The sequence below is a fragment of the Crocodylus siamensis genome, chromosome 1, assembly GCF_052110815.1.
Source record: "Crocodylus siamensis isolate JL-2025a chromosome 1, ASM5211081v1, whole genome shotgun sequence".
NCBI lineage: Eukaryota > Metazoa > Chordata > Crocodylia > Crocodylidae > Crocodylus > Crocodylus siamensis.
In genome coordinates, this window is record NC_143395.1 from 138,439,308 (window position 1) to 138,452,847 (window position 13,540).

Here is a 13,540-nt window from a genome sequence, read left to right on the forward strand (position 1 = left end):
GCTGCAGTGTGTGGTTTTGATGAACAGTAGAAAAGGTAGAGGTGTAGGCATTGAAAACTTGGCTGGGATGGCAGAGTGAATCCTGAAGGGTCAAGAGAAAGTCAGATTGGAGAACTGGAGTGATACAGTAGGGCATAAATATGCATTTCTGAAGAAGCATGTGATGTTCATATATAGCCACGGCTGTTAAAGCACAACATTATGGTATTAACATGGAAATTTTTTTTAAAAGGATGGTTAAATAAAGATGTGGTCTCTCTATGTCAGTGAAGACATAATCATTAATCTTGATTTTTCTTTCCATCAACTTCCTCCTCGATTCTGTTTTGTTGGTTACCTTAAGAGGGCAACCAGGCAGTGTGTAGACACATAGTAGGAGACTGTCTTTGCCCCAGGTATGGAGCACAAACAGAGAAGACAGACAAATGCTGGGAGTGGGAACAGAGGTGCAGAGAGATGAAGTGACTCTTCTTGGTTTACGTGGTAGTCAGTGGCTAAGCCAAGAATAGAAACCAACCCTCCTGATTCTGCATCTGTATGAACCTTCATCTGGACAGGCCATTGGATTAAGTGACCTTTGAGGTCCTTTTTAGCCCCTGTGATTGTGATTTCCCAGCTCTCTACTGGCAGCTAAACTAGTGCTGTGCACTAGATTTTGCTGTTAATAGTGTCTGTATCCTTCTTTGTAATTACATTCTCGCTTTAGTTCTGTCGGACCCTTTTCATTACTCCTCACTATCTTTTTATACTCAGGGAAAACTCCCATTAATGTCACTGGAACTTTTTCTAGGGCAAAGAGTGAATATGGAAGCCTGAATAGGGCCTGCAGACAATGACCCACAATAATGTCATTGAGACTTAAGCATGCACCTGAAGTTACCCATATGCTTATATGCTTTCCTGAAGCAGGAGCTTAGTTTTGATCTCCTCAAATATTTTCTTTTACCTAATTGATGTTCTTGCTACAGCAAGCTTTTGCTTATGTATTTTTCAAATCTGAGTTTTATTATGCTTGATTTCATTTTCAATCTCACTTTCTTGGCTTTGAAGATTGGGTTTCTTGCAGAGAGGCATTCTCACTGTCAGCATAAAGAACAGTATCATCTTCAAACACACAGCGTTTTGGCTACCGTGGAACGTGAACCATTTTTCTTCACAGTTCAGTCGTTGGAAGACATCCCTGAGATAAGCTGTGGTAAATCTTACAAGAAATGCTGTTTCCTTGTCTGGGTTTTATACATAATATGTATATGTGGGTATGTATATATTTATGTATGTATATATACATATACATATTTTGGCTGTTCTTACATGAGTATATGTTTTCACTTAGGCTAAAGCGTTTTGGAGCTAAATGTGACTTGTGTACGTCTGCAAAGCTCTTAGTAGGAAACCTGTTTTCTCAGACTTGCAGCTAGCCTTGTAAATAGCTTTCAAACACTATTTGGCTGAAGAACCCACTGCCATTGGTATCACCGAGAATCTTGCATGGAGACTGAGGGAAGCAGCAGCCTTTAAACTTTACAGAAGATGAAGAAGCCTCACTGGGTAGAACTCCCCTTATGTATGTAATAAAGCATGACCCAAGATTTAAAGGAGACCCTCCCTCCTGCTTTCTGTGGTACTCCCATGGAGCTCTGTCACTTGTCCCCTTTATTCTCTCCCTGCAACTTATGTCTTGGTGATCTCATATACAAACACAAATTCAACTATAATCTCTACAGGATGGGCTCACAGATCTACTTTTATACTTCAGCCTTGGTCAAAATTAACATCTTGATTTGTCTTTCCAACATCTCATCATGGATAACTAGTGACATGATTGACCTTAAAGCTAAAACAGCTCTTAATCCTTCCCCTCAAAACCCTCCCCTCTACTTCCTTCCTTGGTCACTGTGGACAGCTCCACCATGCTCCCAGTTACTCAAGCCCATAACAGACACTCAGGAGTCATCTTAGATGCTGACCTCTCTCTGTAAGTCTTCATGCCCAGCTGTCGTGATCTGATGCAGAGGTGCTGGAGAACACCAGCAGCTCAGAAACTGACCCCAAGACAAAAAGCAGGGAGCTGAAAAACTTCTGCCTTTTATGCATTTTCTCTAGCCCTCCCCCAGAGCACTGGGATTAGAAGGGACCTCAGAGAATGCTGACAGGTCACTGGCCAGCCCAGGGAATCCAGTATAGGCAAGTCGAATATTCGACCCTTGTCAAATATTCAACCCGCGCTGTTAATATTTGACTTCTGGTATTCGATTTGACAGCTATTCGACTCAACTTTCACTTTTCAAGGTCAAATATTTGTCAAACGGAATATTAAGTCAAAGCTTTGCACAGCCCTACTGATTACTAGAAGTTTGAAGTCAGTGGTCATAATGCCATGATTGACAAGTGCCAAGTCTAGCATCGAAAGAAGCAGGGAAGTGATTTTTGGCTGGGTAGGCAGACTGCTGACTCGATGGAACATGGAATATGAATATAGCACCTGTTGAAGATTTCTTCCCTTCTAATTAGCATTGCTTGGGAGCCATTGGGATTCAGGCAGCAATCTGAAGACCACATGCCACATTCCACTTCAAATAAGCAGATATACAAGCGTGAAGTACTAATCCAGTATCTTAGTTCCAAAATCCCTGTTGTTCCACATGTGCACTCCCAGTAAAATATACAGCATGTACAGTAAAATATACCAGCATTTATTTAGTGCAGTGCTCTGGTCCCACAGGCCGGATGAGTGTAACAGGGCTAGTCTGCAGGCTCCATCCTGCAGATGGGGGTCTCTCCATGCCCTGATCCGACATGGGGTTGGTATGTGGGGTCAGTCTATGGATATCATGCGTTAATTGACATGGATCAATTATATTTAATTTATATAAAAGAAAAAGTATTTAATTATATTTAATTCTATCACAAATGAACCTGCAGAACATACATAAATTCTTAGGTTTCAAAACACAATTTGTCTAGAACAGTGGCTTTTGAACTGTGGTCTGCAGACCCCTGGGGATCCACACACTGTCTAAGGGGTCCACAAAAGATGACTATGATTAATCAAAAGTATGTGAATACCCACATCTACAATTCAAAGGGGTCTGCAGCTCCATTCACATTTTTTTAGGGCTCTGCACATGAAAAAAGGTTGAACACCACTGCTCTATAAGTTCCTAAAGGGGAATCAAGACTCCTGGGTTTTATTTCCATCTCTGCCACTATCCAACTGCACTTTAGTAGGTCTGTCATCTTTAAAATGAGGTTGAGCTATATCCATATGTTGCAAAGGTAATGTCAGGTTTAAATATTTAGCGTGTAATCCTGTGAAACTCTGTATGCATGCAATTCTCATTGACTTAATTGAAGAGCTGTAGATGGAAAGTTTCAATAATGAGTCTTTAAAGTAAGTAAGAGAATTTTGAATGAAAGAAGATACAGTATTGCAAAGTTGAGAAGAATTTTTAAATATAAACATGTTTTCAGTTTGTTCTGCACTTGGATTGAAGGGAACAATAAAGTATAATAAAGAGAGATAGGGAGAAATAGACAGAAGAAAATAAGAGGAGGCTGAAGAGAGGAGAAAAAAGTCCTTATGAGATAAACTTCAATCTGCAAAAGCCTGAAAGGTCAAAGTTTAATTCTAGTAAAAATAATATTTACACTAGTAATTTAAAAAAAAATAGAATTTGATTAAATTATTATTGCTCTAAATAATAATTTTTCCATTGACAGTAATAGTTAGAGCAGTTTGAGGGGAAAATATGAGTTATTTTTGGGATTCCAGATATGCAGCCCCTGGAGCTGATTAAATCAAGTGAGCCTGCTCGCACTGAAGGCAATGGCAAGACTTCTATTAAGTAAAATCAGGGTGGGGTCTAATATCCCTACAGTGCATGCTACAGTAAGCAACAGCATCTTATCAGAAAGATTTGTCTTGATGTTCTTTTACTACTACTCAGCTTGAAATAACCCATTTCCATTTAAAGATGTGCTGAGGTTTTGTGAAAACACTGAACTACCCTTTTTTGTTAGGTAGGAAAACAGAAACAAACACCAACCCCCAAAAATTGTGTGATAGGAAATATTCTCCCTGAACTGCATTTTTATTATCCTTTGGCTTTTATTTCAGCTGTGGGAGCCAGCTGCTCCAGAGAGTGTGGGAAGCTGACTTGGAGGCCTGTCAGCTGTTGATCCGAGGGTTTCAGCTGAAAGAAGCTGGTTGCTGTGCTTCTGAGGAAGACAAGAACCAAGCAGATGAGATGGAGGCTGCGGCTGATAGTCGCTTGGATCCTGAAAAAGGAAAAGAAAATCACATCCCAAAAGGCACAGAGTGGGGCACTTCCCCATGCCCCAAACCCTGTGAGCTGAAAGAGGTATCTGAAATTTCCTCCAGGTTGCATTCAAGAGCTGCTCTTGTTTTTCATTTGGAGAGGACGGGGTGCAACTGGATTATGGGTCAGCAGAGCAGGCTAATATGAATTTTGGATTTGGCCTCAAGAAAGGTCCAAATAAAATGGCTTACTTGCTGTATGAAAACACTTTCAACCTCCTTTTCCTTTCACCATTAATCCTTTTGGAAAAAAAGAGAGAATTCCAGTAACAAATACGTACTGTACAACTACACTTTATTGAGAAAATATTCCCATGCCATCCATCATGCTTTATATGTTTAACACACAGCATCTGCTGTTTCTTCTCTTACTTACATCAGTTTCACACTGACATCGCTCTATTGACTTCTTACACCTGATTTACATCAGCCTCAGGGAAAAGAGAAGCAGGGTCCCTTATTCCAGTGGAATGTCAGTCTTCCCCTAGCTCAGGCTCTGGCAGGCTTCCAGCTCACATCAAATATTAAATGGGAAAAATGGTGAGGTGTAAAGGGCTTGACATTTTCTTTTAAGTTTTGTGTTTTGCTTGGAATTTTTGTCTTGCTTAAATATTTACAACTGTCCGGTAATCTTTTAACTGCACTGTAAGGATCAGCAAGCTGTTAAAAAGCATTATCATCTAATCATGCCAGTATGACAAAACTCCCCCTACCATGAGTTGTTGTCATTTTTATTACCTTGGAATTGTGTTGACAAAAATTATATGCGTGCTTAATGGTATATGATGTTTACAGCCATTGAACTCTGCACTAGGCAGAAAATTGATACTTAATAGTGCATTTGTACCAACTGAGATTTACCAAAAGCCAGGCCTTTACCCACCCTTCTGGTTTGCAAAATTCTATTTTGGTTCAGGCTATAAATGATAATTTCAGCCTTTTGTTTGATACATTTTACACAGCTAGACTAGTTTTCACGCAGAGGACATTTTTATCTTAAATGGCCAGCTGTGGTTTTTATTTTTATCTGCTGCTTTCTCTGTGAATCTGCAAAGATAATGCCAGCAGTCCTGTTGCATAATAAATGCCTGCCTCCCATTCCAAAAATGCAGCATCTGTAGAGGTTTGGGTCTGATGGTAACCGATTTTTTTCCTGTGGTCAAAGTTAAGATTTGCACAATCTCTCCAGGGGACTTAAGCAGAACTCCAGGAGAACTGGTCTGTAAATCTCAAATGGTTTAGGGCAGAATTCAGACTAATTCCAAGTTTGATGTTAAAGTGTGGGATGGTCTGCAGGAAATGTTGAAGGTGGGCAATGATCACATGGCCCAAAAACCTGGGGAGCCACTGGGTTAGACATTTAAAACAATTAACTCCTCTAAACAGAAATGTCAGGCAGGAAGCACATGAATAGTGATAGAAGGCATAGAGCATCTCAGATGCATTCATGTCTCAGAAGTGAATCACGGGCTGGAATATTTAATAAATGTACTACACCTTTCTTCAAGCTTAGCCACAGTGATTTTCTGTTTTTTTTTGTTATTTTAGAGAGAATGAGAGTAAGGCAAAAAAAAAAAGTCTTCTGCTCTATAAAAGCATTTATCTCAGAGAGCTGGAACACTTTTCTAGGATGCAGACTCTGTGCCTAGTTGTGGAAATGTTGTGGTTGTTTAAAAATAATTCCATGCTTATGGCAAAAACCATTGTGTGGCTTTTAGTGCCTCTAATATGACCACTGAAAGGATTTTAAAGTCCTTCTTCTGGAACAGCTTACCAATAATCTTTAATAATAAATCACAAGATAATGATCATGTAACAAGAAATAGAGATTAAAGATATTCACTTAGTGGGAGAATGTTCATTTATCAAAATGGTGTTGTTGGCCTTTAACAGGGTGGTCCAGGGTTTGTGTAAAATGCATTTCTTGGTAAGACTGAGCTCTGTCCAATGAGGATGGTTGTCTTGCCTCTGCTCTAGGCCATGGGAGGATCACATATCCTTTGAAAAGGTATCCTCTAATTCCTTTGCAAAGGAAGAGACTTTGTTTAGAGTCTGCAGGGTTATTAGACACTAGTATCAAAGAGAGTCATAGTGGTGTGTATAAAACATGCACTTTACATAGAAGTGCTGTACTTACCATGGCAATTGAACCGTATAGCAAAATGTTATAAGTGAATCATTTATCTTCCAATCACTGACAAAACTTATGGCAAATTGGGTATTGGTTTCACTGCAGGGCACTATAGATACAATTTCCTTGCATGCAGTAATTTTCCTTACGAATTTCCTTACAAAACTATTGTTAGGCAGAGGAGGTACACATGAAGGGAAAGGGCAAATAATGTATTCAGATCCTGCTTGACAATGGAGTCAAGTTTTTATTTTTGTTTTTAAAAAAATAAAGCCTATCCTCAGTAGGTCACACAAGGTCACGTTCCCAATGCTGAGAGTTCAGGCTTTGCATTCTTTGAAAGGTCAGATAGTTTTACAAATTTCTGTAACTCAGCATTATGTTCAGAAGCATAACTGGAGGGCAGGGCAGGGAACAGGGACAGTAGCTTTGGATGCTGCCTTTGGAGAGGACACAGCAATACCTGCTGTTATAGCTAGTGGCTAGCTATGTGACTGTCATCAGTGGCACAGCAGTTGGTGCTGGCCCACGCACTGCCTCTGCCCTGGGTGTAGAGCTGCCCTCTTACACCTCTGACTATATTTCTTAAGGCAGTGAGAACTTTTACTTGGTAGTTTACTTATGCTGAAGATTCAGTGGTGTCTCAGAATAACCCTATCAGCCAACTTTCTCCTGCAGCTCCTGACCTAGTGAAATGTGTACAAACTCTGACAACTCTGCTTGCAGAAACATCTTTATTGTTTTTTGCCAGAACTTACATCCAGTGGAACCATCCAAAAATCATTCTTTTCTGAATTTTGAATTTCATTCTGAAATTGCAGAAACATCCAGAAACAAACAGCACCCTACTGGAACTACCACGAGATAGTCAGAACAACATAGTTGTCTTTAACTTGCTGGGACAAAGCCATAAACAACACTAACCAGCCTGAATCAGAACAAAGTCCTCTTTCAAGTGGAGGAAAATAGACTCATATGCTGATGTGTTGTTCTGCTACCTAGAATCAGAGCTAACTTGGTAGAATTACATTCCTGCAGGCAAAGGGTGTGGACAGATAAATAAGTCTTGAGTTAAAAGGCAGAGTATGGGGAAATCTGCTACAGGTCATCTAATCTGTAGTAACTATACTGTATGTTTGTTCTCCTGGTATGTGGAAGTTAAACTGGAGTAGCGTACCCCTGAATTAAATATTTGCACGTTTATTGCAACTATTGTTTACCTTCCATTTACTGCAGGATAGAGTGGATATGTGAAGCACTTCCTGGGTGCATTTACTACACACTTTACTGTGGGGTAATCTAATTAGCTCCTCAGTAAAGTGTCACTGTCTACACATGTGCCAATATTAAGGCAGGGGGGAAATTAATTAACTCTGCCAGAAGGTAGTAGTCAGGGAGTAATTAACTGCAATGAAATGCACGTGTGGATGGTGACTGTGGGCATAAATTGAGCCCAGTTAGCCCAGGCAGCAGAGGCAAATTTCTGTCTGTCTCCTAGCTATATGCTGCCACATTTTTGGTGTTCTTGTGCCCCAGCCAGTCCCTCTGTCTGATGCTGCAGCATGGAACTGATCCCTCAAGCCTGCTGCCAGCCTGGACTTGCTCTGCCCTGGCTCAAATTGCTGCTGTCCCAGGTGCAGGTGTAGATGCTGCAATAGGAGAAGTTTACTCCAGCCCAAACAGCCCCAGAGTTTATCTGTTCACATTAATTGCATGAGTAGATGCACTGTGTATCAGCTGATCTGCAGTAAATCCCCCTGTTCCCTTTTTTAACATAGTGTAATTTGTTTGTCTGTCCACACCCCATCTTAGTTAATACTACTTGGATCCCTATGAATTCAAGGTGAATACATCCTATGAATCCTAGCTTTGTTTTGAAAAATTTCTACAGTTCTAGCTGACTTTGAATGATCTTTCCCTTGGTTGTAGGTGAAGGTGATGGATTTCTTTCTTTCTTTATTTTGGATAGTGTTCAAGTGTGCTTTTGGGTGATCTCTGAAACATACCAGAATTTACCCAGATGTATGTAATATAACTTTTCATTTCTTTTCATTTCTTGCTTGTTTCATTTCTTCTCATGTGTCCTTGCTTTGGCTTTTGTTTATTGATATTTTCTTTTTTAAGCTAAAACCTCTAATAATATCAGAGATGCCAATGGCCAGTCATAAGCATCTAAACTTACCTGTATCAGGAAGGTTTTAAGACCAGGTATTTCTATTAACGTAATACTCATGAACCTGCTGGCTTGATTCCCTGACCTATCCTTTTTTTCTCCTGCTGCTGCTACTATCTGGCATGCTGTGCAGTGTTCCCTCTTACTCCCTGTGAAGCAAAGAAACACCTACTAGATTGCAAGAGATGTCAGGGGATTGAAGTGCCAAGGTAAAAAACCAAACAAAACAAAAGAACCAAAACCATGCCTTTTGTCAGTTAGTAATGTTGGTGGTTACTGCATCATAATCACTGATAAATTGTGCATCATTCTTCTTAGTAACTGAAACAGAGAGAGGATGTTGTTAGAGTAGTGGCTTCCAGGTTCTCTTGATATCAAGGTCACGCATCTACACATGTGGTTTAATGTGCATTTGCTTATTAAAGCATCATTTAAAATGAGCTTTTTAGTTAATGCGCATTAAAATAGGCTAGTGAACATTAAGCATCACTTAAAAAGTATGCTCTCCAGTTAATAACAGGCTAAGATGGGCATTAAGACAGGCTAATGTGCATTTTCCTAGCACCTCACAACAGAGGTACTAGATGTAATGCACACTAACGAAAGTGTGCTAATGCATGTGTAGAAGCACCCAGTTCACCCCTCTTCCATAAACAACCTCTCCACATACTTTCACAAGTGCTAGAGAATTACAACTGGGTTAAAAATACTGATACCGTAAGTGATGAATTGATAATGTTTCATTTTAACATGATGTTTTTCATTAAAAAGAAGTCAATGCTGTCATGACAGATACAAGTGTCTCAGAATTCAGTGAAAGCAGCCAGCAGTAAAACCGCTGTCAGCAGGCTGCAACACATTACTGAAAATTAAATAGCTGTAATCTGAGAGATAAATTTGCCAGGTGTAAAGAACAAAGCTTTTAGAGGTCTAAACAAACTGTACTTTCATTTTAGTTTTAATTAAAAATTGTGTTTGTAGAGCTTCAAAAAGTATTTGGAAGCTAAATTTGTCTCTGTTTTAAATGTCAGGATTAAGCATCAGTTAAGGTCAGCATCTGAAGATGTGGTCGGTAGCCTAATCCATGCTACAGAAGGATTCTGCAGGAATGGGTAGATGGCTGGTATATAACAGTTGGGTCATCATAGGATGGCCTCCACTGTTTTTACACACTGATGTTTGAGGTGTACTCAAGGTGTGTCAGACACCACTGTGCCATCTGTTAGTAAACACTGGCTTTTCCATGGAGACTTTTGTATTTGATAAAGATTAATCCCTACAAGAATGTGCTACTTAGTCTAAATAAATAAGATGAAAAATTAGGAAATCCAGAATTAATTTTAGACCTTCAAGAAACCTCAACATTCCCTTTTTTTGGGTGCGTTACTGAAACCAGGTACTATAAGATATTGATTTTTACAGTCTCTTACATATGTGTTTGTGATGTTAAGCATGTTGCTTTGTTAGAGCACCACCTTTTAACTCTGTTCACTTAAGGGCTACAGAACATGCTCATATACGTGTGACACATAATTTTATAATTATGTTAATACTGACTCTCCCAGTTTCCTCTTAGCCTACCCAGTGGCTGATTTCTTGTTGGTGTCAGTGGAGGTGGGTTTTGGGAAAGGATTTGAATTTGGAGGGGGTCATAGCTTTATTCATTAGGGCTGTGTGAAGCTTTGGTCCCTGATTCGATTTGGTGGAGATTCGGCCCGATTTGGTGGCTGAATCTCCAAATCCGAATCAAGTCAGAGGACCTTTTAATTTCTCCAAATTGAATCAGAACCCTCTGAATCGATTCGGACGTAGACACAGCTTTTAATGTTTTTTTCTACATACTTCTAGGTAGCAGGTGACTTGTGAGTGCTGTGATACCGGGGCTCATGGAGTGCCCCACAGGAGTGTGGGGGGGCTCCCGGTGCATTCAGCAGCAGACCCAGAAGTGGACCAGAAGCACTTCTGCCCCTCCAGCTTGGCGACTGGTGCCTCCTGGGTCTGGGGGGAGCACCTGGGGTCCCCCCACAACCAATCACCAAGCCAGGTTGCGGGGGGCCCCTGTATGCTCCCTGGCAGACCCAGAAGTGGACCGGAAGTATTTCAGGTCCACTTCTGGGTTCACCACCAGGCACGTGGAGGGCCCTCCCCCAACCTGCACTCCTGTGGGAGGCTCCATCCACCCCAGCATCGCAAAGATCATGAGCCGTGCTGGTACATTGAGGTATGTAGAAAAAAACATTTAAAGCTGTGTCTGTTTCCGAATCTGTGATTCTCCATATCGGCATCACATCTTCAGATTCGGATTCAGCTTAATGAAATGGGGGACAATGATCTGAATCAACTACTCAAATCACTGTCCCTGATTCTGGCCAAATCTGAATCGAATAGGGCCTGCTTTGCACACCCCTATTATTCATCTCTTCAGGAAAGACTCCCACTTCTCATTTGTCTGATAAAATTCAGCTCTTGTGACATTTCTCCGTTTTCCTCATTGCTAAGCCTCCATTTTTGAACTCATCTCTATAATTAATTAATCTTTCTCCATATGAACTCTAGGTAATATTGACCCACCCTTTTAAACCATTCTGAGACCACTGTTTCAAACCCCAATTTTGTGAAGGAATGTATATGGATAGGCTGTGTTTTCACTGTAAAATGGTAGTGAAAACCTACTCAGATATACGAGTCTTTTGGGTCACAGTCGCTTATAGATTTGAGGCCTAAAATCTTAATTTTTAATTAGAGCCTGATCAAGAAACAGTTGCTTCAGTGTACTGTATCTTAAAAAGTAAATCCAAAAACCTAAGTATTTCTTCTCTTTCAGTTTTTATTTTAAACAAAGTGGCTCAAATGGTAATTTTACATGCATTATAAAGTTGATAAAAACCCCTCTGAGCCCTAGACCTAAATGTTGATATTTCTTTGTTTGTAGACTGTAGAGAGTAGGCCAAACTAAAGTTTATAAAACAAAACAAAACAAAACAAAAAAAACCCCCAAACCCATATGTAAACTTAATTGAGGGTTGGCTACTGCCACTCCATTATAAGCAGCATGAAAATTAGCTTTCAAGTGTCTCCTCTGTTGATGTCTAAAGCGTTTCTTTATATCAATGCAACAAAACAACCTATTAGTTCAGACTATAATCTTTTTTATTATGTACTATGGTGCCTTTACACAACTACATTAAAAAACCTAATGTTTGTACACTGTGGGTAATATGTATCTTGTAATATATTCTTAACAGGTTGTGGCAGATATTTCATTTGGTGTGGAAGATCATTTGTCTGAGGTAAGTGTTTTCTGGAGAATATAAAGGGCAGGGAAAATTGTACAGATTTCCTGGGGATTCCTTGAAAATAGATGATACATCTTTTGATAATATTACTGTTGAGTAAAACTTGCACCATAATGTGCAAATATTTAGGAAAGCAATGGTGGAGCTACAAGTAAGGGCCCAATCTTGCTCCTACTGAAGACATAAAAATTGCTTTTGACCATTCTATAGTTCTTGTTGAACAAATTACTTTTATTTTCAGAAGCAGATGCTAGTATGTGACTGTCCAGCAGCGAGGGCCACACACTACACTGGTTGCAGGCCCTAGGCCACACACTGTACAAGCTGCATGGTGTGGAGCCACACGAGCCCCCCAGCACCCCCACCACATGCAGCACCCCCACCCCTTGCCACTACCACGGTGCTGGTGAGCACACCCCTACTGCTGCCATGTGAGCCCATTGCATGGGTAATTCCCTCCTCCTTCTTCACCGCCACACAAGCAGTGTAAGTACTCTGCCGGAGCCCCTGCACTGGCACCACTACACAGGCAGCAAGCTCACATGGCCTCCCACCATGCTCCCATGCCACTGAGACTCTGGCCACTGCAGCAGTCAAACCAGTGGGGAGAGTGGTGGCTGGATGAGAACCTGCAGGTTACACATGACCCCTCGCTGGTTAGGTGTAGCCCAAAGGCTACCAGTTGGACAGTCCTGTGGTGGTATATACTGTTAAATGTATATGGCATGGTATGCAGAAGCTTTATGTAGGTAAACTTTCTGGAAGCTTGTCATTTTGTTTTCCAGCCTTTTCATAAAGATATCAGAGCCTGTAGTCTAGGACTTTTTGAGTAAGCCCTAGATTAATCAAGCAGTTAAAGGCATTCCTTATTTTAAAAAAAAAACTAAATTAGGGACAATCTTAGTTTTTGTGAACTGAGTGGTTAGATAAACCTTTAGTTACATATGCATAGGACTTGGGAGAGTTACAGATTCACAATGGCACAATTCTGTTGCATTGAAACATATATTGAGAAAGTTTAGAAGCCATGCATCACTTCCAGCAAGCAAATTATACAGGTGAGTATACCTTATTTCACATCCCCAAATAGTATATGTTCCATCTGCGAGATGAGAACATGCCCCTTGCTACCTAGCTATGCACATTCAAACATGGACTGTCACTAGGTTGCATATGGGGGGAGCTATTTGGACCAGCTGCTTCTCAGTGTTCCCACCCATAAATCCAAAGGCTGCCCAAAAGCTGGATCTCTACCTCAATTCACTGTCCTTTCATGCAAACAGACTGTGGGATCATACCCAAAGGAGGCTGTGCACGTCCTGGAAAATTCTACTGTGCAAGATAGAAGTGTAAATGGGAACCGTAAGCTTTGGGGTGAAGGTTATCTCAGCAGAAAATAAGCTCCAGAAGATGCAAATTGCCACTCCTGCCAGTGGACTCAGCTGTGAATCAGAATGAAGCTATTCACATGCCTGTGAATGGTGTTGACATATAAAAGGAGTACACAGTCCCACAGGCACCAAGACAGTGAAAGCACCTGTTGTCAGAAGAGAGTGACAACAATAGTACATGGACAGTGTCCAGCCATCAGTTACATGCAGCTGCCAAGACGGCACAGACTT

The 13,540-nt window shown here is 40.7% G+C and overlaps 1 protein-coding gene across 3 annotated transcripts in view; it reads left to right on the forward strand.

The window, feature by feature from the left end:
- Window positions 1-13,540, forward strand: part of DISC1 (DISC1 scaffold protein) — a 392,283-nt gene that overhangs the window by 338,574 nt on the left and 40,169 nt on the right. For all 3 annotated transcript variants that reach the window (XM_090044055.1, XM_090044071.1, XM_090044063.1), the window contains 2 exons: window positions 4,118-4,361; window positions 11,868-11,912. In XM_090044055.1, the coding sequence (XP_089900181.1) occupies window positions 4,118-4,361; window positions 11,868-11,912 (289 nt within the window). The remainder of the gene's footprint in view (window positions 1-4,117; window positions 4,362-11,867; window positions 11,913-13,540) is intronic.